General features: G+C 44.3%; 1 protein-coding gene across 2 annotated transcripts in view; it reads right to left on the bottom strand.

Moving 5' to 3' along the window:
• CMTR1 (cap methyltransferase 1) overlaps positions 1-26328 on the bottom strand; it is a 44474-nt gene that overhangs the window by 11628 nt on the left and 6518 nt on the right. For both annotated transcript variants that reach the window (XM_045842840.1, XM_045842839.1), the window contains exons 3-13: positions 22697-22848; positions 19096-19254; positions 16420-16512; positions 14725-14796; positions 13472-13566; positions 13282-13354; positions 8473-8671; positions 7549-7667; positions 5316-5412; positions 4853-4985; positions 3971-4150 (exon numbers count right to left, since the gene is read on the bottom strand). In XM_045842840.1, coding sequence (XP_045698796.1) covers positions 3971-4150; positions 4853-4985; positions 5316-5412; positions 7549-7667; positions 8473-8671; positions 13282-13354; positions 13472-13566; positions 14725-14796; positions 16420-16512; positions 19096-19254; positions 22697-22848 — 1372 coding nt within the window. The remainder of the gene's footprint in view (positions 1-3970; positions 4151-4852; positions 4986-5315; positions 5413-7548; positions 7668-8472; positions 8672-13281; positions 13355-13471; positions 13567-14724; positions 14797-16419; positions 16513-19095; positions 19255-22696; positions 22849-26328) is intronic.

Genomic DNA, 26328 nt, shown 5'->3' with positions numbered 1-26328 from the left:
GAAAGAAAGGACACATATAATGACAACATAATAACTAAGAATTTCCCCAAACTGATGAATGATGTCAATCTATAGACCCAAGGTGAAAAAACCAACCCCAAGCAGAATCCATACATAAAAAAATAAACCATATACAAACACAAAACACATCAGGGTCAACATGCTGGACACAAAAGATAAGGAGAAAAGCATAAATGCAACACATGCACAGGGAAACAATGGCAAGACTATTGGCTGACTTCTCATCAAAAACCAAGGAAAGCAGAGAACAGTATCTTTAAAGTGCTGAAAGAAAAGTAATGCCAACTTCGAAATCTCTATCCAATGAAAATATCCTTCAAAAGTGAAAGGTAAATAAAAACATTTTTCAAAAGACAAAAGCTGAGGGAGTTAGTCTCCAGCAGACTGCACTACAAACACAGGCTAAAAGAAATCCTTTAGGGTGAAGAGAAATGACTCCTGGTTCTCCAGGAAGTAATGCAGAACACCAAAACGGGTATGTCAGTAAATATCAAGAAACCTTTAAAAATAAATAAATACTCACACACATATGTATCTTTAAATCTCTTTAAAAGACTGTTAGACTGGCCGGGTGGCTCAGTTGGTTAGAGCGTTATCCTGATACAGCAAGGTTGTGGGTTCGACCCTTGGTGAGAGCACGTACAGGAATCAATCAATGAGTGCATGAGTAAGTGGAACAACAAAATTGATGTTTCTCTTTCTCAAATCAATCAATAAAAATTTTTTAAATAAAAAATAAAAGACTATAGATTGTTAAAAAAGGCAATGTAAAGTAAGATTTTTCTATGAAACAAGAGCACAAAAAAAGGAGGATTACAAAAGCATGTTTACATCTGGTGAGGTTCTTACATTGTTCATGAAGCAGAACACTTTTTGAAGAAGCTATGATAAATTAAAGACGCATACTGTAATCTCTAGAGTTAACAACTGAAACATAACATACAAAGAGCATTAAAAGAAAAAACCCCAAGAAGATAAAAAGAAATACTGCTAAAAATACTTAGTTTGCTTCTCCAAAAAGGAACAGAGAAACAGAAGGCAGGATAAACAGAAATCAACAACCAAGACAAAGGATTTAAACCCAAACATATCAACAACTGCAGTCCATGTAAAAGTACCGAACACCCCAATTAAAAGGTGGAGACTGGTCCTGGCCAGGTGGCTCAGCTGGTCAGAGTGTCCAACCAAAAGATTTCAGGTTCGATCCCCAGTCAGGGCACATAAGGGAGGCAAACGATTGATATCTTCCCCCCAGCCCCCATAAAATCAATACACATATCCTCAGATGAGGATTAAAAAAAGAGAGTGAGACTGTCACACTAGATAAAAAAGGTAAGACCTACCATATGTTACTTATTTAAATAATTTTATTTATTTTCAGAGAGAGGGGAAAGAAGGGAGAAAGAGAGGGAGAAAAACATCAAACAGTTGCCCTTAACACGCACCCGACCAGGGACCTGGCCCACAACCTAGGCATGTGCCCTGACAGGGAATAGAACCAGTGACCTTTTGGTTCATGGGATAATGCCCAACCTACCAAGCCACACCAGTCAAGGCCCAACCATATGTTATTTACAAACACAAACACAAGCTGAAAATAAAAGAACATGAAAAGGACATAAAAGGACATAAACCACATAAATACTGAACAAAAGAAAGATGATGTGGCCATACTGCTATCAGACAAGTAGACTAAGGGTATACCAGAGATACGGAACGACACGCTACACTGACAGGAGGTCAATTCGTTAAGATGACAAAATAACCTTAAATGTGTGTGTGCCTGCTAATAACAAGGACCCCAAATATATAAGGAAAACTAATAAAACTAAAAAAATAGACAAATCATTTTAACAGCCTTCTTTTAGCTACCAACAGAAGTAGTCAGTATCAGCTAAGATATGTAAAATTTAAAAATCACTATGAACCAACTTGACATTAACCTTCATAAAACACTATAGGCTCAACAGTAGCAGTTGGAATATTCACCAAGATAGATCATATGATAGGCCAGAAAAAAAGTTTCAATAAATTTCAAAGGATGAAAATCATACAGAGTATATCTTAGAAATCCCAAAATATCTGGATATTAAATATCACACATGTACATAATCCATTAAATCAAAGAACAAATTATAAGGAAAAATTTTAAAATATTTTGAATGCTGTAATGATGAGAAAAGATATCAAAATGTGGGACACTCAGATTAGCAGTCCTTAAAGGAAAATTTAATACAGATATATGTAAATGCTATAAATAATTGATTAAATAAAAGAAAATTATTAACCCCTTTTTAAAAAAATAGTTATTTATTTTTAGAGAGGGGGAAGGGAGGGAGAAAGAGAGGGAGAGAAACATCAATGTAGGAGAGGAAAACAGCAATCAGTTGCCTCTCGCACGCACCCCAACCAGGCACCTGGTCCACAACCCAGGCATGTGCCCCCACTGGGAACTGAACCAAAAACCTTTAGCTTTGCAAGATGGCACCCAACCCAGTCACAGTGGTCAAGGCTAATTCCTTTATGCTTCTTAATTTAGGCTCAATTTGCTTTTCTTTTTCTAGCTTCTTGATTTTAGACTCTTTTTCTTTTCATATATTTATGTATGAATTACAGGATTATAAAGAGAAATATATAGCACTTAAATATACATATATATTTAAACCAGACAAGAACTTCAAAAGAATACAGATTTAGAGACTAATATCCCTTATGAACATAGATACAAAAATCATTAATAATATATAATAAATCAATTCTAGCAACATATGAGAGTGTAACTCATGATCAACTTGACTTAATCTAAAAATGCAAGATCTGTTTGCCATTTGGAAATCATCAAAGTAATTCACTATAAATGAAATAAAAGTAATTTCTATAGATACATAAAAAATATTTGACAAAATTAAACATCTAGGCATGGTAAAAACTCTCAGCAAACAAGGAATAGAAGAAAACTTTGTCAACCTGATAAAAGATATCTATGAAAATCTCCAGCTAACACTGTATTTAATGGGTAAACATTTCACACTTAAAACCAGGAACAAGGCTGGGGTGTCTGCTCTCATCACTTCAATTTAACATCACACTGGAGGAACCAGAAGTGCAACGAAGCAGGGAAAAAAAAAGACAAACACCATTAGGATCCAGCAATTCCTCTTCTGAGTATTTATCCAAAATAACTGAAACTGGGATCTTGAAAAGATATTAGTATCCCCACGTTCACTGTAGCATTATTCAAAATAGCCAAGATGCAGAAACAATTTAAATGTCCATGGACAGGTGAATGGATAAAATGACCTTATTCAGTCCCCCAAAAAAGCACTTCCATGGACTCACTGCTACTATACAGCTCTCCAACCTACCATAAAAAACTTGTTTCTAACGCTTGCCCCTAAAAAACTGAGCCAACTGTCACAACTTCACATTACCACTACCTGGGAGGAGGAAAAACAATTAAACAAGGTTTAAAAACAAAACAAAACACACAACAACAGCATTCGAATCACCCATCTAAGGAACTCATGAACTGGCAAAGGCTTTGGTATCAGAAACTTCCAAAACCTGTCATGTACTTGCTTTCCAGCCACCTCCCGCCTCCAAACAGGGACTCCACAAGCCAGCAACCACGATGGCCTTTTACAAACAAGAAATTAAAGGGAAATTACTCCTGCCACCAGGGACACACGATGAAGCTGCCCTTCAGGCCCCCATGGGCAGGACTATGGCACCCAGGCTCCCACTGGCCACCCTTGTGAGAAGGCATGGGAGCAGGATGAGGGTCCCCAAGGTATTCTAAGTCCCAGGTGGCCAAGAACAAGCAGACCAAATCCAGTTACCAGTTTTTAGGGTTGACAAATTGATACCAAGAGGCAATCATTTGGTCCTTCATTCTTTGGCCTTCCCTAATATCCTAGTGGTGCCAGCAAAGAATACCTGGTTTGCTTACCTCTCATTGGACCGTATCATGTAGTCAGTAAATTCATGGTCTCCCTTGATCACTTCCAGAGGGACCACAAGGTTGACATCGGAACCAGTGTTTCGCAGCTGGTTGAGTTTAATATTGACTGAGAAGAGGTACTCCCGCACATCATCTATGCCCACCTTCAGGCCCTTGCACACCACATACCTGGCAGGAGAAAAATTTCATTCCACGAGCAAGGACTTTCTGCCAACATTCCTCCTCCCCCAAACCCCTGGAGTCATGAAGTTTAACAGCCTTAAGTCTATACACAAGGAACAGCACAGACTCTGTGCTACAAAAGTTCACCTCAAATCCTTCCTTTTTATGTTGGACTGTATTTCTACTCTTTATGGCCGTGGTTCCCAAGAGCCCTGTGCCAGGGTGGCTGCATCACCATCACCTGGGGATTCTGATAAAGACTCATCAATCAGACATTCCAGGGATAGGGCTCAGAAAACTTGTGTTTTTAACAAGCCACCTAGCAATTCAGTTTGGCTGCATCTTCTCTCACACTGTGCATGGGCACTGTGTCCTACCTAGGATGCTTCTGACCGGTGGTTCCCTTGCCCTGTCCCAAGCCCTGTCTCTCCAGTTGTCCCTTTTATTGATCACCTCCTTCTTCTTGGGCCAACCCAAGGATCCCCCACGTAAGTGTGGTGAATAAGGCTTGTAAAGAAGGAGGCAGAGGCTGAAATGGCATTATCACAGACCCACTAAAGTCCAAATCCTGACTCCTCTGGGCTTAATCACTTCTTTAAAGTCAAGATTTTTAATGTAGCCTGAGGGAACATGCCAGAGAGAGGCACCAGGATTTGTGTTCTGACATTTAGCCAACTACTCGGATTAAAATGGAGAGGAAAACCTCACCTCTCTGAGTTGGCCGGACGGCTGGTAATCGGCTTAAATAGACACACTCGTTCAAAGCAGCAGTACAGCAGGTAGATGAGCCCCACGCTGAATGGTGTGAACAGATCAAAGGTTTTACAGATGAAGTGGCCTCCTGGATTAGAGAGAAAATACCAACAACAATCAGTAGGTTCTAGTCCAGGAGGCGGGTAAGGTGATCTCAGGGAGTAAATATGACCAAGTCAGGGACTCAGAACCTGGGTCCATCAAAAGTCAGAGGCAGTTTAAGGGTCCATTTAGCTTTAGGGGGGACTTAGAGGATTCTGCAGCACTTTCCTCCCTAAACTCCTCATTCAGCCACCTGTCACCTAACATGAGCGGGTTTCTTGTTTTTAACTTCTGAGCCAGCCCTTATGCATGCTCTTTTCTAACAGGGGGGCCTCCAGCGGGTCCTGGGGTGGGGAGACGGCTGCGGGAGCGTCACCTGTCCGGACCACAGAGAGCGCCATGAGGAACTGACAGAGCAGCAGCTGCTTGCTCAGGATCTCTTGCAGGTTCTCCTGTCCCTCCACGGAGAAACCCTGAAACGACAGCACAAGACTTGGGGTGGGAAACAGAAGCAAAGGAGACTGAAAAACACCCCTATCTCATCTTCATTAAGATTTCTTCAAGTGTTTTCATGGATCTCCACCACCTGACTGATAAAGATACAGCTTAGCATTTGAATTATTTTGGCAGGTCATATGGTTCCTTACAAACAGGACCCAGGCCTGACAACTGGAGATGGTCCAGAAAATTTTAACACGCACTTAAGAATCCAAGGGAAGAATAAGGCAGAACAGAAGCAAAGCACTGGCTAGTCACAGGCCAAATACAGGAACGATGCTCTGGTGAGTCTGAGGAGACCCAGGAAGTACGTGTGGCATGAGTGCTCTGCTTGGGCTCCCTCAGCCTCTGTGCTGACCGCTGAACAGGCCTCAGTTTTGTGACAGGAGAAAAGTCAGCAAACCTCTGACTCTCAGTGATCTCACTTTCTCTGCTGAACAAAGATTTACTCATAAAACCCACTTTCCTCTTCTAAGACCATGAAGTTTCTCCCTCTAGCTGACAGGGTCTCTGGCCAGGATGTTTGTTCAAAGAATGTATGTTGCTGTTCTTGGAGTGGTCTCCTCCTGGGAGAGCCCCGCAGGGAGCAGAGCCAAGATCACAGAGAAGAAAAGGAGGCTGAGGGCTGGGGGAGGGGAGAGGGCAGCTGTTTAATGGGCATGGTCTCAATTTTGTAAAATCAAAACATCCTGAAGATCGGTTTCAGAATAATGTTAGTATATTTAACACTACTGAACTGTATACTTACAAATGGTTGAGATGGGAAATCTGTTACATGTTTTTTTACAATAATTTTTTTAAAAGTAAATGAAGCTGTCACTCGTTAAGCTGGCCCCAGCCAGGCCAGGTTCCCTGACTCAGTCTTATGAAGGTAATAGCTAAGTGATCCAAAAATCAAAAACTGTTTAGCGGACTGTGGCTGGTATGGACTGAATGCCAGCCTGTGAACTGAAAGATTGCTGGTTCGATTCCCAGTTGAGACACATGCCTGGAGTGCGGGCTGGAGCCCCAGGTTGGGGGGTGTTCAAGAGACAACCAACTGATATATTGTATTTCTCACACATTAATGATTCTCTCCCTCTCTTTTTCCTTTTCTTCCTATCTCTCTAAAAATAAATAATAAAATAAAATCTTTTAAAGTGTTTAGCAATGTGTTCTAAATTTATCGATGCTCCTCAAAATGCATGCCTGTTTATAGGGTCAATCAAAAAAGAAGGAAAAAAGCGGCCCAGGTCACCAGTCTACATTGCTGAAGAAGGAAGACAACCCGAGTTTGCCACTCCAGCTGCCCAACTGCAACAGGGCCTCCCAAGCACTGCTAGAAACACGCACTGCCAGAAACACGCTGGCTCAGCTGGAGTACCGCCGCCCCCAGCCCATCTGTGTTGTTCCCTGCTGTGCACAATGCTCTGAGAGCCTATGCTGGCATCCTGCACATCCCTTCATCTTTCCACAAGCTGATACTTGAAAGGCAACTCAAGTTGTTCCAGAGGTTTTCCTCAACTGTAGTCATGTGACTCTGGAGCAACTGCCTTATTCTCTGTCCCTCCTCTAGACTAAGTGGTGGCCCACTCCAGAAAAGACTACCTGCCACATCAGACTAGTGGGTGAGAAAGCAGCAGTGGGCTCCTCTCTGTACACTTCAAGCAGCTGCCCAAAGAATGAGGCTCCAAGAATATTCGCTTTAGCCCAGCCACTGACTGAAAGCTGCTGTGGGTTCCCTGGAGCTGCTGCCTTTGGTTACGTGCTCATCTCTCTGCCAAGAGTGGCACCCAGGTGACAAAGGATGGACATGCTCTTCCCAGTTTTGCCTAGTTCACCTTAGTCATGGTCCTTACCTCACTGGGCCTCACAGCCAACTGGGGCCCTTTAAAGAAGTGAGCTGAGAGGGGCCACTTGCTCCAAGCAAAGGTGTCCACAACATCACTGCCTTGACAAAGTTATCATTGAAACATATGCACAAAAGAATAGAAACATAAATCATGCATCCCCTACTATCTGAATAGTGAGCTAGCACCTTCCAGGGCAGCTAAAGGGCTATCATAACAAAACAAAAACAACTCTCAAGCCTCTTATGTGATAAATAGGCCTATGGAGAACAGAACACCTACCCCATCGGCCATCAGAAAGTGGACTCCCTTTCGATCCGTGTTATCCAGGACAAAATTCCGGAAAGCAGTGATGTTCTCAGGGCGGGTGATGTCTCCATCTCCATCGACCCCACCCTCGCCTGCCGGACACAAGGCTCACATTAATCTCGTTGGTCCTGTGCATCCCAAGAGCTGGGGCAAGAGCTCTCTGGGGCTGTGAAAAAGCTACCAGGTGGGTCATGAGGTCCAGGAGAAAAGCCCCTGCGAGGAGCAACTCCCTGTAGGACCCCTCTTGCAAGGCTGCCTTGCAGTGATGCACCAAGAGGCAGAAACAGGGCCCTGCTGTATGTAATAAATGAAAAAGATGTTAAAGAGATGAAAAGGAGTTAACCAGCCAAGAATCAGCAATTGGAACAGAGGGCCTTCCTCCCCAAGGCCAACACTATGTTTAAAGCACCTACACTTCAGAAGCAGTGCTGACTTTTTAATAAGGACTGTTAAGAAAGGACTTAGAATCTGCTGTCAAATCACAACAATCAAGACCGAGTGGAGGGAACTGCTGTGAGGTTGCTGAGCTGTCTGTTACCAATACTTTCCACAGCCCCGCACCAGGCTGGAGATGGGCATGGGGTGTGTATGTTAATAACCCTGCCAGTTCTCAGCCGGAGATCAGGCAGTTTCATTATCTCCTGTTACCAGAGAGAAAAGAAGGAATGAGTATGGTCTGGATGAGAGTTTGCCTAGCAGAGTGTTTAACCTGTATCCCGCAGGCCTGGGGTAAAAAGGGACAGCCCAGAGGAAACTGAGACCTTCATGGCATGGGACTAGGACCCCCAAGCTAAGAGACCAAGGAAAGAAAACATGGCAAGTGGATAGTAGCTGCTACTGACCTCAAGTCCCCACAGAGGACTGTCCCATATCCCCTTGTACCCTCTGTGTCCCTACCGTAGTAAGGTTCAAAGAGTTCGCTGGAGGCTGAGTAGAAGTCCTCCAGCTTGAAGTCATTTGGGCCCTTCAGAGTCATTCCAAAGCCCTTCGCGTGCCACTTCTTCCTCCACAGCACGTACTCTGAGAAGCCACCTGGGCCGGCACAGACGTCAGCAAAGTACAGAAGCTCAGCTTCCCGGTCCTTCACCAGGGGTTTCTGCAAAGGCAAGTGGAAGATGGGGGAGAAAGAGAAAAAAGATGGCTCAGTGGGGAGTAGGCGGGGAGGGAAATCAGCCTTTCCCCAAGCACAAGGCAGAGTTCCCGCCAGGACCACGACACCCAGGAAATGCAACTCTGTGACCGCCACCCTCCGGAGTTGCCCATCCCCACCTCAAAACACCCCAACGCCTTCCACACCAACAGGCCTACCTCAGACTCCTCATAAACTCATCTTAATGGGCACCTGAGTGTGCATTTTTTGTTTCTCGGCATCCTTTTTTCACCATATCCTACCTTACAAGAGTCCTACTGAGCAGAACTGATTCATTACACACAAAGAAAAAGACACCAAAACACAAAGCGACCTGTTTCCAACCAGTGTGCAGCAAAGGTAAACCAGGAGCCGGTAGGCCTGACTGCCACACTAGGGTCTTGCTGTCCAACCCACGTCTGGGGGCTCTAACATCATCTGCCTCAGTCACAGCACCTACCTGCCTTCCCAGACCAAGCCACTGCCTCCCTGCCCCCTTTCCTTCCCATGCTCTCCCGTTTTCTTCAATTACCTTTTTATTTTGTCTTCATTTTAGATTTATAGAAAAGTTGCAAAGACAGAGCCCTCATAGTCCCTTCACTCAGTTTCCAGTTTTACTGACATGTTACACTGCCACTTGTCAAAACTAAGAAACTAACATTGGTACTCTACTACTGATTAAACTCAGACTTGATTCGGATTCCACTAGAGTCCTTGTTCTGTTCCAGGATCCAACCCAAGACACCACAATGCATCTGGTCTCCTCCTTTTTAACAGCCCTCTCTTCCCTTGCCTTTGCCTCTCTGGGGGCCTGGGACGGTGCACAGCTGGCAGCAGATGAGACAGAGGGAAAAGGAAACATAGGTGTGCTGCTTCCAGAACACCCTCAGAACACCCACCCAGCTCAGAAGTAACTACATTATAATAACCATTTGAATTTTTGTTGGATTATAGTTTGGGCCACTTGAGTAGTTTTAACTTTTAATCTAAAATTCATGCTGAAAGCAGCACTGACCTGTGTTGTGTGCTTACATTTCTCTTCTACACACCTGGTCCCCCCAGACAGGGACCTCTACTTGTCCCGACCCTCCACAGTGGGGAGGAGGCACCATCTACAACAAGAGGTTGGGCTCTAGATAGCGGCAGAAGAGGACCCTGATGAAGGGGCTCAGGCAGCTTGGCCTGAGCTCTCTATAGATGGGCACGGCTGAGTGCTGTCCAGAGTTCCGTAACTGTCAGATAAAGATCAGAAAGCTTTAGGGAAAACAGTTTTAAGAAAGAAATGGAAAAACTAACATCCACAATTCAGTCCATTTCTAGGTGACAAGGGTCTTCCCTCTGACGACAGCTATCTAGCTTTATCAAAACAGTGAATACGTTTCTGGAAAAAGTGACTTTAGCTAAAAATACACTTCACCATCCTGCAACAAGCCCACCCAGGCATGCTATGCTGTATCAGTTCTTTCCCCCCTTCCTTGTTCCTGAGCCATCAACTGCTCATATATTTGGATTATATTCATTTGCATGCTTGCACGTGCACACACACACACATGCGCGCATACACAAGACCTAATGGCACTTGCCAGGAACATCACGTAGCACTTTCCTGACAGCATGGTAGTAATGAGGCGGGGATCACAAGCCTAAGGCCTGCACAGGCTGGACACTGGTCCTCACCACAGGGTGTGCCCCATCCTCTAGCCCCAGGCTCCAGCCTCTCCGGGTGAGCAGCTGGCCCGAAGGAAGACTAGGGGAAGAAAGGGGAGTGCACCAACAAAAGCACCTCACATCTAAAAAGAGATGGTAAATATGATCTCATTTTGTGATTTCAAGATTTGGGGCTCTCATAGGCCACCGCCAGAAGGCCCTGTAATAAAAGGACAGCTGGGTGCTCACCTCTGCCACCTATTGGCTGTGCAGTCATGGGCAAGCACACAATTTATGTCTTGAAGCTCAAGCTTCCTCAACTATTAACTGAGACTAATGTAGGTTATTTAAGACTGCTATAGGATTAAATAAATTATCATATGTCAAAAACCTTAATAAACTGTAAAATACTAAACAAATGTAAGATACTGTATTCAACTAGATTAACTCAAGAGTCAAAACTCTTGTCCTTTCCATCTTTTTCTCTTTCCAGTGCCTCACTGGGCACTTTCTAAGTGCTCTCATTTCCTCTAAAACAGAACTGAAACTCAAACATCTACCCTCAGTTTCTGTCGCCTGTTACACTTCAAAACATGTTTTCTTACCTCAACAACATCCCTAGGCACACAAATTCCTCACGTAATGTTATGGTTTATACTACACTTCCATGTACCCAAAGGACCTAAATTCCCTTCTTTCCTCCATTTCTTCCAACTCCTGTTTACAATTTCTTTATTTCCTAACCTAGTCTCTTTCCAACTTTTACCACCACCTGCAGAACTCAGGGAAAACCCAGAGTCGTGTTCCCTCTCCCATTCTCCACTTCTAACCTCTCCACACCACCCCAAGTTTCATGTTCTGCATCCACGCTCGCTAGTCTTCTATAATTTGCCTGATCCGAGAGCCAGAGACTCTAGCAAACCTGGTCAGTGGCTGGGGCTTCGGCCACTCCCATCTTTTCTGGAAACTGCTCCAGAGCATCTCTGCTCACGTGAAAAACATACCAAGCCTACTGACCTTGGCTGTCACGCTGGTGCTCAGGGAAAAACAGAGAGTAAAAAAAAGAAGAAAATACTAGGGGCTGGAGAGAAATCACTTTTTATAGTAGAGTGTAGAGAAACACCCATGAAAGAGCAATTCTGCGTGGCACTAATAATCAATTCAGGTCAAGACTCTGCCTGAAGCATTACAAACACGGCTGCCTTTTCCTATGTAACTAACATCTTCAGCCTTGACCTGAATGGTATGGCCTGGTGCCTGCTTCACTTTCCTGACAGCAAAAGATAATAACCAGATACCAGCTGCTGGAGGCGCTTTCATTCAAAAGCCCAAAAGGATGCTGTGACTTCCCATCAGCTTGACAGAGCTCCTCTGCCAGGCAGGAGTTTAAAATCATTTGGAGCTCAGAAAATTTAATCAACATTATATCAACCTAATTTTCTCAAGATGCTAATTCCAAGAGTGCTTTTGTGCTGCCTGCTGGGACTAGAAAATGGGGTGGGAGACCTGGGAGAGAAATGACTAAAGGCTGGAGGGCTCTCCATGCCAGCTTTGCCTGCACGGAGAAAGCAGTGAGGCAGGTGGAACTGAAACATTAAAGAGCTTGGAAAAGTAGTTTCTTCAGTGAGTGGATAATCGGGGGCCTAATGGAAGAAGGGTGAATAAAGCAGAAACAGAGAGCTCACTTTCTAGAACTGGGTAAAAATGCCTCGAAACCCAGCCAAGGTAATGCCAGAATGAAATTTCCTTTATTCTTTCTCTATTGTCACAGAGGGTGTGTGTTCAGAAAAATCAGGTGCAGCAGAATAGAAGATCATTTTGCTCTACCATTTCTTGAGAATGGGCCAAAGCCTGATAACTATGACCCCACACTAAGCTTGTTCTAAGAGGCAGGAAGGGAAAGTAGCCACATCAGAAATCACAGATCTGAGAGCTGCAACAACTCTTAAGAACCTTTTGGTCCTACACTGGTCCTGTAGCAGGTTAGTAGGGCTACTTTCAGAGAGCAGGCAGCTGAGGCACAAAGAAGGTGCGATCTTAAGTGACACACCACCTGTGACTGTAAATGCTGCACTCCCCTCCACGACACAGCCCTGACACTGATGGTAAATGGATCAGCAGAAGGCTGCAGAGGCCCACATTTCATTCACCTCTCAACATTCCCCAGAGCACTCCCCTCTCATACCAGAAACAGCACCCACGTCAGATGATGTCTGTTTCAAATCAGAAAATAAGCTCACTCCAAGAACTGCACAGTCCCCCTTCTACTCCATCTCGTCCATGGTACAAACAAGGCAGGCTAAAGGGCCCTGGTGACAACTGGCCTCACATGTCAGTAAGCACAACAGGCTTTACAAATATCCCAACCCTGTATACTTACCAGCTCTCAGGTCCACCAGAATGTCCAGAACCTTAGCACTATGGGGAAAGGAATCACATCTATCTCATTCCAAATTATATTCCTGGTGCTTTAGCACTGTGCCTGGCACAAAATAGGGGCTGGATAAATACATGTTTAATGAGTACAGGAGGCAGGCCCATGCTCTAACTCGTGGCCTCATCTACCTGTTCCCTAGGCCATTAGATGCCATTAGCTGCTGATCGTGCCCAGGAATGTTCCCTCTCCACTGCTGCAAGCCCTACCCATCTCCACCTGGAGTAAGCAAGAGGATCTGCAGACCTGGGGGCTGGGACAGGAAGCCCTAGAGACAGTGTTTATTGGGGCACTCCTGGGACCACAAAAAAACACTGTGGGGCCCCATCTGAGGAGCTCAAACCAAAATATATCTCTAACATAAAGTGTGTACCTCTAACATTTGTATCTCGGACACATAGCAGGTGTAACTGCATTGCACAAATGGCAATTTCTGAGCCACTGAAGCTTAAGCCCATTTAACACCATGATTTCAGAAGCAGAAACTTGTTCTCACCCCGTAGGAGTCCCGTGGATTTGTAAAAATGCGATCAAACACAAAATCCATGTTAGCCATCTTCATTGCCGCCCTACAACAAAGTCAGACAGAGAAGCTCAATTCAGTACCAGACATACAGAAAGCCGAAGCTCAAAGAAAAGGCGGAAGGGTGCATGCGTCAGGGGAGGGGCGGGGAACATCAGCAAACCTGTTTAGGAAGAAGACTCCTCGGATCATCTCGTAGGGATTGGCCCGGGTCCGCGCTCGCCGCATCTCCTCCCCGTCCAGGACATCGAACACGCTCTGCCCACAGAGAATCAGAAACTCAGGGTGAGCACCACCCACCGGGATGGGATGGGCTCCCAACAACTGGAGAAGCCCAACAGGCAGCCCTCCACAGAGCAAGGCTCCTGCTGTATCCCAGCTTGAAAACAACCAGTTGTGTGACCCTGGACAAGTTACTCAATCACTCTGACCCTCACTACATCACTGGTAAAATGTGAAAAAATAAAATGTAAGCATATCCCTAGCACATGGTAACTGGTTAATAAATGGCATCCGTGGTTATGCACAGGGCCACCTCTTGGCATTGCTATTCCTCACAGAAAATGTTTCTCCACTCCAGCAGCAACTCTCCAAGGACCAGAGTTCTGATACCAAGGCTCTCTTGACCGGGGCTCACTGAGATAGAGTAAATAAACCAAGACCTCCCACACAGGAGGGATTCCTTCTCCACTCTCCTATTTCCTCTCTGGAAGCAAGCCTCACTTCACATGAGCACCGGTCACTGGAAGGATATTCCCAACCCTCTGCCTGTCAGAAAATAAGCCCTGTGGGGCTGGTCTGAGGCCTTACTGCTTCTCCGACCCACTTCCTCCTTAATTTCCTTGGCTCATTCTGTCCTGGGCAATGCACCTGCTGGCTCAAAACTTAGGCCACAAGATATCAAGAGAAGGCTAATATTCACCCCGCATGTTAGGAGCCTCACACCCAGTATTTTATTTGATTCTCACAGCAACCCTGGGAAATATTTCCTCCCTATCTTATAGATGAGGGAACTAAAACTCAGAGAAGCGAAAGCACGGTCCAAGGTCACACAGCAAAAAATGTTGCCAAACTAGGATTTGAATTCAGGTCTATCTGATGCTAAAGAATGATTCCAAACTTTTCATTACACCAGCTCTCCCCACCCCCCGACCAAGACTACAATGAACTGACCCACCAAGGTTAAGTGGATCCTGTCCTGGCTACTGACCACAGGGACAGAACAACAAACACTACAAGGCAGGACAGTCACCAGGAAAAGGGCACCTTGGAGAAATGTACAAGCTACACATCTTGGTCTCCAGGAAAATATCAGCTAAACTTCAGCCACCCACAATTGACTTAAAAGAAATAGAAAAGCCCAACACAGCCCCCCACACGAAGCTCCCAACTCCAGCCCTAGCCACAAGGCCTTACCTTACACTGCAGCACACTGTGAAGCAGGTCTTCCCCACAAAACTCGGTTTCGTCTTCAATAATCATCTTTTGCTACAGGAGAAGAAAACAGTCAATAACAACCATGTATGACTGCATTTGGGGGGATGAGTGGAGAAACTAGGGTTCTGAGTAGAGAAGAGGCTTGAGTCCCTGCCAAAGAACATCAATCCCCGAGGGGCGGGCATGAGAAATCCCTCTGGCTGAACTCCAGAGGGCTGCAAGATGGAGCAGTCCCTCGGGTGCTCTGACTAGAGCACCATATGGATACAAGACCCACGAATGCTGAGGTGGAGAAAATCGAACAAGAAGGAGACATTCAAGCTGTCTGTCCCTAAGGCATGGGGGCAGAAGGAGGGAGACTACCCCAAATGACAGCAGCCTGTCCTTCAAGCAGTGAGCCTCTTGCTCTGTGGTAAGTATGACTGCAGGACACTAAACACTGACCTGAAAGCCTCCCAGTCAACAAGGGCTCAGAGAGCCTCTCAGGGATACAGTCCGACCTCACGTCTGAGTGCAGCTACTTCTAAACCAACGGTGCTCAAACTTGGTGTTCTCAGGTTTTACACTCTTCAAAATCACTGAGGACCTCAAAGAGCTTGCTTTTATTTGTTCGTTTATTTTTTATTTAATGTACGTATATACTCGAGATTTATTATTAGAAATTAAAACAGAAAATGTTAAAATATTTATTCAGTTTAACAGAACAATATTAAGCCCTGGCTGGCGTAGCTCAGTGGATTGAGCACGGGCTGCGAACCAAAGTGTCGCAGGTTCGATTCCCAGCCAGGGTACATGCCTGGGTTGCAGGCCATGACCCCCAGCAACCGCACATTGATGTTTCTCTCTCTTTTTCCCTCCCTTCCCTCTCTAAAAATAAATAAATAAAATCTTTAAAAAAAAAAGAACAATATTATGTTAACATAATTTTATGAAAAATAACTGTTTCCAAAATTAACTTGGTGAGAAGAATGGCACTGTTTTCCAGTTTTGTAAATCTCTTAGTATCTGGCTAAATAGAAAACACCCAGATTCCTCTATTCGCGTCTGCATTCAATTGGCTTTGATATCATGTCATAACCTCTGGAAAACTCTACTGGACACTTTGGGAGAGAATGAGAGTGAAAAAACATTTCAGTGTCATTATGAAAATAACTTTGACCTTGCAGATCCCCCCTGTAAGTGTCTTGGAGATCCCTGGGGGCCCCTACACTTTAAGAACTGCTCTCTAGACCATACTCATTTAGTAGCTATCTACTTCACTCTCAACATTTTCCAGGAGGATATTAAACAAATTCCCTCTCTAACACCCTCATTACTTTCTAAGGACAGGTACAGTGTCTTTTCATCCACCTGGAACAGAGCCCAGTAGTGACCAGAATATACACAGATGTATAATCAGCTTCTCTACAAAACATCTGTGAGGAAAATAAAAGTTAGGCATTTTGTGTTGTCTTGCAAGTTAAATGAGTAGGAGGAAAAAAACCCTGTCTGCTGCATCTCCCAGGGGCATGTCTGTCAAGTCCTTGAGGCGCCCCTTGACAGTTTTATTCCTGCCAGAATGGTAAGACTCAAGTTTTTCACATGTGAGCATAAACACACACACACCGACCTGGAGAGGAGAAAGGTCAGGAGATAAGTGCCAACAATTTCAGGTACATCTTCCCGAAAACGTACCTTTCCCACAACCATCCAATCACTCATTTCCTGCGTGTCAGGAATCTCAGTGGTGCATTCTGGGAACCATGACACCTGCTCACAGGCGCTGGGCTGCAAACAAAAGACAGGCAAGCTAAGTCAGTAAGACAGACCCTCGGGGCTGTGCCCTAATGCATCAGGGCTGCCCCAAAACAATCAAGAGGGACTTATAGAGTGGGAAGGGTCTGGGGAGCTGAGGCCAAAGGCAGAGGTCAGACATGAGAATTGCGAGCTAGAATTCTAAAGTTTAACTTCTGAAGGCCAGGTCCAATTCTAGCTGGATCCCTAGAAACTTCCAAACCTTCGATGTGTATTTCATTGAAGGTTTGTTCTAATATTTTTGATGAATCCTGCTCTGGACTATGTGCTCAGAAAGCATAGTTAAGAAGATGCAAGAGGCAGTGGGGATACAGAGAGGCACACACGGAATGTGTGTCTGTGACAAGGCAATCACATCAGGAAGACACAAAGCAGTGAGTCTCACCCCCCAATGCCTTTCAAAGTGTTAACATGCAAGAGGACTGCACGCACGTGTTACACAAAGAGGGTTCCTCACCTCTTCATTCCGAGATAGGGTAGAAACTGACCTCTAACATATTGTTTCCTTTTAATTTTTCAGTTACTTTCCTTATCATGCTAAATCAGTGGTTTTCAACCTGGTTCTACATTAGGATCATCTGTAGTCCTTTTAAAAAGTACTGATGCCTGGGCCCTACCCTCAGAGTATATGGTCTGTGGTCTGAGCGGGGGATTAGGTATAAGTACGCTTTCAGAAGTCCCCAGATGAGTCTCGTGTGCAGCCAGGGCTGAGTTCACTGGGCCAGAGAGACATGGATCATGAAACCTAAGTAGGTGGCTAACCTGCATGGCGGCTTTACACATTCCCTCCTGAGCAAGTGTGGAGAGAAGACCCACCATTGCAAATTGAAGCAATGCGGTTAAAGGCAATATTACATGCTCTGAAAGGCATAAAATGGTATCACAATGCAAGGTCTCTAGGGCAGGCACCATCAACAGAGCAAAAGTTTAAAAGAAAAATTACTGAAGCCTTTTGTCAATGAAACTGGCAGTGAATCATGGCTTCTCTTCTTGGGTCAAATCCATCACCTTTAAGCATAAATGTTTCTGATTTATAAACTCTTTTTTAAAAAGTTCATATACAGTTTCGATACATATCCCTTTGGAGGAAAAAAGCAGATTCAATCTCCCCATGGAAGCCTAACTATAGCTACCTGCAAAGTGGACCAAAGCATCCAGCCTTACACTCTCCATTCCTGAGCTACAGAAGCCACTGAGTGCTTCCCCTGTGGTGACTCCAGGAATGGGACAGTCAGCCTCAGGCTCCTCAGACCCTTCTACCTTCAAGAAGTAGCCACCACCTAATAGTTAAGCCAAACTCCTAACCAAAAGATAGGGTATCTTTTGTAAGAGAAAAACTGAATTATAAGGCAGGTGGAAATTAGGAGAGCCTTGTCTCAAAAGGAATTTCAGTAGCCTGCCTCCATTAAAAGCAGAGATTTTATGAGCAAATTTTACATTTCAAGTTTAGCAAAGTTACTTCTAATTCTGCCCCACTGAGAGCCACATCAGGGCTCTTTACTTGTTTTCACACAAATGAGGACACAGAAAGCACCAAATATTTCTGAAGTAAAAACTTACACCTTGTACCCCATTACAAATATTTACCTTACTCTGCACGGTCTCATCAGCTACTCTGATGGTCTCCTCGCCTCACAACTACAAGGCAAAACAGTAGGACCACCCCCACCACCCCAGACCCATTAGCTCTGGGCTTGTGGGCTTCTTCCTCTGAAGCCGTAATGGGCTTTTATCGGGCACAGGTTCATGGGAGTTCTTCCTGAACTGGAAATATCAACTCAATTTTCCAGAGTTCAGAGCCACATCTAACGCTAAATTACAGCAACTATATAGAAGACTAGACATTTGTTTTCTATTTTCTTTCATTTCAACTCCATAATAATAATATTTCATCATTATTTTTAGGGACTTTCATTATACCTATAACTTCAAATCCTTTGTGGAGTAAGATTCAGGCATAAATAAATGAATAAAAACAAAATCTCAATATCTGTACCATGAAAAGGAATAAGAGTCTTTTTTGGTTTTCAGGGTTAAAACAAACTGGTATCCAAGTAGGTAAGCAGACTAAACCTACAATAAAAAAGCTATAAGGCATAAACAAGCACCTGTTTAGAACCAGGATGTCATAAGCTCAAGAAGGTGCGAGGACCTTAGAGGGCCCCTAATCCACTCACACAACAGAAGAGTGGGTCCTTGTTCAGCCACTTGAATCCTTTCAGCAGAGGGGAACTCACTACCCTGTGACGTTTCTCAGTCAATAGGAGAAAGCTGTGGCGTGGAGGCAAACTTGGCCTTCCAGCATCTCCTACCCACTGGTCTTAGTCCTCTGTGAAGCAACAGGAAACAAATCCACATCCTAACATCCCCCTCCCCCAGTCTTGTTTTCTATTCTGGACATCCCCAGAACCTTCCCCGTAAGAAACTGGTTCAACCCCACTAACCACCCTGACCATACCGCCTCTGGAGACTTCTAGTCTGTTAATATGACTACTTAAAGACATGCACCCCAAAGCCCAAGTGGCTGTCCTGCCCCCTCCTCCCCACACCAGTTACCTCCGGCTCATCTCGCCAGTCCACATTCAACTCCTGGTCAAAGCCTTGCAAGGTCAGACCCAAGCCTCTCCGACCTTTCTGATTAGAGGCTTCAACGATGTCCTTCCGACCCTGGTTGTGTTTACCTAATCCTTCACCTTCCTTGAAGCCCATCTTGGCCTGAAAGAGAGAAGTAATGGAGCATTTATATAAACAGACAGACATTTATTTAGCCCCTATCATGTACCAGACATTGTGCTAAACCCTAAGAAATACAGAAAAGACCTACAAGTTTTCTTCTAGCCTAATAAAGAAAGATGCATAAATAAGTAACTGCAGTTTAACTGTGGGCCCAGGGGCTGTTTGTCCTGGGCTGAGAGTCTAGGGCAGCCAGAAGTTAGATAAATGAGAAGGGACCTCACAGCTGCAATTAACAGCACAAGGGCACCTAATGAGGATCACTGGACATTTGCACAACTACCCTTCCAGCTAATGTGTCTGAGTGACTGACAAGTAGATCTCCAAGTAGAGTTGATAAAGAGAACTTAATTCAAAATGGAACCACTTCAAGTGACTACTTCTGCCTTACCTCAGCTAGGTATGGACAATGGGGGCCTATAGGAGTCCAAATTGAAAGATTAACTGAAAAATCACTTCATGTAAAACTGAGGTATGAGAGGTACTATAAGATCCTAGACAGAGTCATTTTTTAAAAATATATTTTATTGATTATGTTATTACAGTTGTCCCATTTCCCCCCTTGACTCCCCTCTACCCTGCACACCCTCTCCCACCCACATTCCCCCCCTTTAGTTCATCTCCATGTGTCATAATTTCTTTAGCTTCTACATTTCCCATACTATTCTTACCCTTCCCTGTCTATTCTCTACCTACCATCTATGCTACTTATTCTCTGTACCTTTTCCCCTTCTCTCCTCCTCCCACTCCCCTGTTAACTCTCCATGTGATTTCCATTTCTGTGGTTCTGTTCCTGTTCTAGTTGATTGCTTAGTTTGTTTTTGTTTTTGTTTTAGGTGTGGTTGTTCCTAATTGTGAGTTTGCTGTCATTTTACTGTACATGTTTTCTTATCTTCTTTTTCTTAGATAAGTCTCTTTAACATTTCATATAATAAGGGCTTGGTGATGATGAACTCCTTCAACTTGACCTTATCTGGTAAGCACTTTATCTGCCCTTCCATTCTAAATGAAAGCTTTGCTGGATAGAGCAATCTGGATGTAGGTCCTTGCCTTTCATGACTTGGAATACTTCTTTCCAGCCCCTTCTTGCCTGTAAGGTCTCTTTGGAGAAATCAGCTGACAGTCTGATGGGAACCCCTTTGTAGGTAACTGTCTCCTTATTTCTTGCTGCTTCTAGGATTCTCTCCTTCATTTTCACCTTGGCTAGTGTAATTATGATGTGCCTTGCTGTGTTCCTTCTTGGGTCCAACTTGTTTGGGACTGACTCTCTGAGCTTCCTGGACTTCCTGGAAGTCTATTTCCTTTGCCAGAACGGGGAAGTTCTCCTTTATTATTTGTTCAGAAAACTTTTCCACTTGTTGCTCTTCCTCTTCTCCTTCTGGTATCCCTATAATTTGGATGTTGGAATGTTTAAAGATGTCCTGGAGGTTCCTAAGCCTCTCCTCATTTTTTTGAATTCTTATTTCTTCATTCTTTTCTGGTTGTATGTTTCTTTCTTCCTTCTGGTCCACTCCACTGATATGAGACCCAGCTTTCATTCCATCACTATTAGTTCCCTGTGCATTTTTCTTCATTTCACTTATTATAGCCTTCATTTTTTCATCTAATTTGCGACCAAAATCAACCAACTCTGTGAGCATCCTGATGACCAGTGCTTTGAACTGTGTATCTGATAGGCTGGCTATCTCTCAGTCACTTAAAAGCACTGGTTGCCGGGCTTTCAATTCTGTTTGAGCTATCTTCCCCCCCCTTTGGTGTTGTTGCACCTGTTATATATGAGGGGCAGAGCCGTGTTCACCAGGGTGGGGCACTCCAGTCGCTGGGTTGTGAGGCTGTGAGGCAGGGGTGGGGTTCGAGGGGGAACAACGGCGCTAGCTCCACTCTCCATTGGACCTCAGTCCCTTCCGCCGCTTCCCCCAAGCAAACTGGGCCCCTCTGGTGCCAATTCCCATGTGGGTGGGTCATGCACCCCATGGGACTTTCCAAGGACCTCTCCTGTTGAGGCTGGGAGTTTTTTCCTGTGCCTCAACCCCCACAGGGGTTTTCAGTCAGTGTCCCGAGGCTCTATTTCCCAGAACTGTGATCCTGGGTTACGCGCACAGTGCCTTGCTTCACAATCGCCGCCTCGCTGGGTCTGCCGGTTGCCACCCCTCAGCTGGGGTCTGCCAGCTGCCGCTTGCGAGCTCAGGGTACACCCACTGTAGTCTTGCGCTCCTCAGATGCCTTACGCGCCTAGTCCCAACACTTTCTGCTCTCTGTGCCTCAACCCACGCCCATCTACCCTGACTCCGCCCCTCCTACCGGTCTGGATGAACAGGTCTATTTTAACTTCTTGGTTGTCCGACTTCCATTCAGTTCAATTTTCTGTCAGTTCTGGTTGTTATTCTGTTTCTAAATTGTTGTCCCTATCTTGGTTGTGGGAGGAGGCACAGTGTGTCCACCTATGCCTCCATCTTGGCCAGAAGTCCCCCAGAATCATTTTTTAAAATGTCACAACTGTCTATAAGCTCACACTGAACTCTAGAGTCACTAGGCCTACTTTTATACCCTTGAAATCAGAGACCTGAATCCCAAACCCTATAGGTCTTTGTCTAATAAAGGAACTTCAATCCTAAGATCTGATTTCCCCTAGAGGGTCTCTGTATCGCCTCTGGAAGGGGCACTACCAGTTTAAGAGCCAGATGGAGTTCCTATAGTAGCAACAAATCTTTCCCCAGGTCAGAGGCTGTCATGACTCTCCCCATCTTCCACTTCCCCAAAGTTTACAGCACCCAAACTACAATCCCTACTATGACTTCAGAATTGGCAGTTCTCATTCTTAAATAGATCCAACAGAAAATGGAAGAGTGTAATATTCCTGAAGCCAGACAGAAAGCAAACCTGGATTTCTCCAACCTTTGTACATACACCCAAGTTTGATGAGGAAACCGGGCAGCTCTCCCTGGTCGTCTTCCTTCTGTGGTATATCAGTGGTGTACAGACGCTGGGAAAGAGAACTGGGCCTTCTTTTGGAAGCAGTACAGAAGACTATACTACTCCCATCTACTTTAGGCACCTGGGAGTGAGCAGGATTTTATTCATTTCTTTTGAGATCATTCACTAGAACAAAAATTCACCACATGAAGCCTCTTTACCCATCGATACACATCCATGTGTAGAGAAGTATGTTCACACATGCTCACAACAAGAATTCATTAATCAGAAGACCAAAGGGTGATACAGCTCTGAATGGGGCAAGAAAAGCAGGCCTAAGCAGCCACTGCCCACAGATGACTTCAATGTGACTGACACCTCTATGAAGAGGTGGCCACACTCTGCTAAATTTCAGCAGCTGAAAAGCAAAAGAAAAACTCACGTGGTAGCATTTCTGCTTTCCTCCCTGTGCTGGTGGAGCTTAGGAAACCCAACCCAAGCATGGACATACCATAAGCTTACGGGAGACGCTGTTGTACATGGAATAGCGAGAAGAAGTTCCCTCCACGAGAGAGTCTGCTTTGAATGCATCATTAAAAGAGTCAGAGCTGCGCTGCTTCCCCTCGGTGTCACTGTCAGACCCACTGAGGCTTGTGGTAGATACTAGAAAAGAAAATATTTAGGTATTTACAGCACAAGATAGCCTCTAGAAGCCCAATTTCATTTATTCAACTAGTGTTTAGCATATGCATTGCTCACGTAAAGTTCATTAAATGACAGGGGCAAACGTATTCTCTCCCTCTTACTAGCTGTGCAATCTTAGTCAAGTCACTAAAAGTTTCTAATGATATCTGACATACAACTGGGACTTATAAATATCAATTTTCCATTCTTATCCTTCAATTTCTTCTCCTCCAAACTACAATGGTAATATGTTCCTCACAGGATTGTTTGAAAATGAAATGAAATAACATATTTAAAGGAAACTGCTAAATATAAAATGTCTTTATTGAGGATATAATTGTCAGACTAACAGTTTCTGACTGTTTAATCTCCTGGGTTCCTTTGTTCTCATGGTCCTTCAAATGCCGAGGTGAGAGGGCGGGTCTGCAGCGCAGTCCTGGAGAACAGCTGGCTCACAAGGGAGGACAGGGGAAAGAGCGGGGAGAAGGGAAGGGGGAGGGGAACAAAGAAGGAAGGAAAAAGAGAAGGAAGAGGAAGAAAGAGATGAAGGACAGGGAAGAAGGAGATGCTCAGGCAGCAGCACCAACTGAGGCTGAGAACAGAGGAGCTGCTGGTGGCCTGAGTGAGCTCTGCCATTAACTTCACTGCCAACAACCTTGTTGCCAAAGGACCCCAAACAAGACCTACCTAGCAGCTGCCAGAAGGGGTGGGTTACGTGTCTCCTGGCCAAAAGCGGATGATCCAGTCTAGACATTTATTATGACTGACTGTTTCCCTCTCTTTTATAGATATATGCACCTATTAACTTGAAATCTATTTCAACCCAAAGTAATTTTACTCAGATAATTTCTTGGACAAACCCACCCCGATTTGTAAATAGACTACATCTCAAAAAATTTGCTTAAATTTACACACATTCCCATTGAAAATAGCATAAATTGCAAGCAAGGAAGAATGCAGAACAGGAAATGAGGGTGGTGATGTCCAACCTGATCCCAATGAGATATGTGTACTATCTCATTAATAAGTTATTGTGCTTAAAATAATTTTTTTCAATTTATGTGTATTGTTCTTTAAACATCTATTAGTTTTAAGGATATAAGTGCTTAATATTTAGACTTAAGTACTTAATAAACTGAACTGTGAGGTATTTCTTTGGGCCTAGGGGCATGGTGAAAAAAGTTAGGGTGGCACTAAGGGCCCAAGACCCAAGCAAATTTAGAGCCTCTTTCTGTGTACTGGAAGGAACAGATCACCCAGACACACTGTCAAATGACTAGAAGAGTAAGACTATACCCATGAGCATGTCACCCTAACTCCTGTGTGTTGATCCATCCGTTTCCCTACTAGAACACAAACTTGCAAAGGGTTGACGTTCGAGAGGAGCAAAGCCTTCCCCAGCACCCCAGGCCTGATTCTCCCTTCCACTGGGCTCCAGCACAACATCAGTATTCACACCATCAGCACAGCACTGAGAGCCAGTCCTGAAAACCAGACGACCTTCCGTCTCCCACAGCTGGACTGAGGCTTGCTACTTAAGAGAAATTACACTCTCACTGTAGTGAATGTAAGGGACTCTTATCCAGTTGCCACCTTTGCTAATGAGCACCTACTAAATGTGCAGCTCCTTATTTCCTCATACAAGTAGTGCAAGACATTCCACCCTCGTAAGTATAAGGACATGTATGATTACATTCGTTCAAACCCAGAGTACACAACACCAAGAGGGAAGGAACCCTAATGTAAACTATGTGCTCTAGATGAGAGTGACGTGTCAATGCAGGTTCATCAACTGCAACAAACGCTCCACTCTGGTGAAGTATGTTGATAATGGAGGAGGGACATGCATGGGTAGGAGCAAGGGGTATAGGAGATACCTTTGTACTTTCCTCTCAATTTTGCTGTGAACCTTAAACTGCTCTAAAAAGAGATGAAGTGTTTAAAAATACTTTTAAAGGTAAAACACCAACCAAAAATTTAAGCATGAGGATGGAATACCTATATCCTGAAAGAGAACTGGGTCCTAATTAGACTGTATTATTTATTATTGATATTGTTTAATAGATCTGACAACTTTGGTTCAGGACCTGTTCTATAAAAGGTCTATGCTATATATAATGAGGTACTATCCAAAAGTAACAATCCTACCCTAAAAGAGCTTAAAAATCTAATTGCTAAGATAAAAAATACAGAAGAATTGTTAAAAGATACAATATTTTGCAAAAGAAAAGGCAGGTATGAATATGTGTGAAAAAATCAAAATAAATGTAAAAACCAAAATCTTGGCTCCTAAGCAGTTAAGAAGGAGAAATTCTGGTTGGGAATATCTGTGCACAAGAAGCCCCAAATTCACCCCTCCCCCTTAAGGTGGCTACCTAGTTCCCCCAATAAGAAGCCGACTTGTTTACCTGACCAATGCAGCACATATCACAGAGTGCCCGAGTGCCACTCAGAAGGGAAGACCCAGAAAATTAACAATGAGTAACCATGGAAACTGAGAAGTGAAGTGATATTTATTTTGTTTCACACTTTTCTGCTTTTCTATGGGAGAAATAAGAATATATTCATTTGAAAATTAGGGTAAAAATTACAAAGCTATTGAAAAAGTACCATTCCAACCCTTGGGAAGAGTTTGGTTCCTTTCCAGAGAAATGTTCAGAGGACAGCCGATCTGAGGGAAAAGACCTCCTGAATGGCTGAAGACAAGTATGGGCTTAGTCTTATCTCCCATGAGGAGGGGCGAGATATGCTCTGAAAGAGTGCCCACACGCCAAAGAACCACCCTTCCAAAGGTGCAGGTTCTCTTCACTCAGTTGTTTCCACGCCTTCAACTGGTACTGCTTAGTGCAGAAAGAGGTGGTGCCAGGAATGTGGGCAGTTTCCTTCAGGGCAGCCCAGGGATCCAGGGTCCTGACTAACCAGAAGCTACAATGTTAAATCAATCATTATTCCTCTCACCAGCTATCTGGGGACTCATAGGTCTATCTATGAAAAGGTTAGGAAAACCTTGTGTCCTCAAAGAAGAACGTGCACTTGGTCCAGCTCTAGCAACTTGCCAGGATGTTAGGTTTGCTTGCAGACCCATTAATGGGCATCCATCAAAGGTATGAATATCATTCCTGAGCATGGAGGGTTTCTGCCACCCACAAATCTCAGAGAGAGAGAGATTGTTTGTTTTCTTTGTCCTCATAACATTTTTGGACCAAAGTAACAGAAAGAATCACATTTGGGTGGAAGATTCATAAGGCAAATCAATAACAACACTGGTGCAAAATTCCAACACCAGACTTGGGTACAAAGATCTTTCACCTCAGCCCTGGCTGGCATAGCTCAGTGGATTGAATGCGGGCTGCGAACCAAAGTATCGCAGGTTCGATTCCCAGCCAGGGTACATGCCTGGGTTGCAGGCCATAACCCCCAGCAACTGCACATTGATGTTTCTTTCTCCCTCTCTCTCTC

This window comes from Phyllostomus hastatus, unplaced genomic scaffold (assembly GCF_019186645.2).
Source record: "Phyllostomus hastatus isolate PE091 unplaced genomic scaffold, TTU_PhHast_1.1 phas_contig_40, whole genome shotgun sequence".
Lineage (NCBI taxonomy): Eukaryota > Metazoa > Chordata > Mammalia > Chiroptera > Phyllostomidae > Phyllostomus > Phyllostomus hastatus.
Note: the sequence above shows the minus strand (reverse complement) of the source record. Positions and strands in the feature narration are given on the sequence as shown.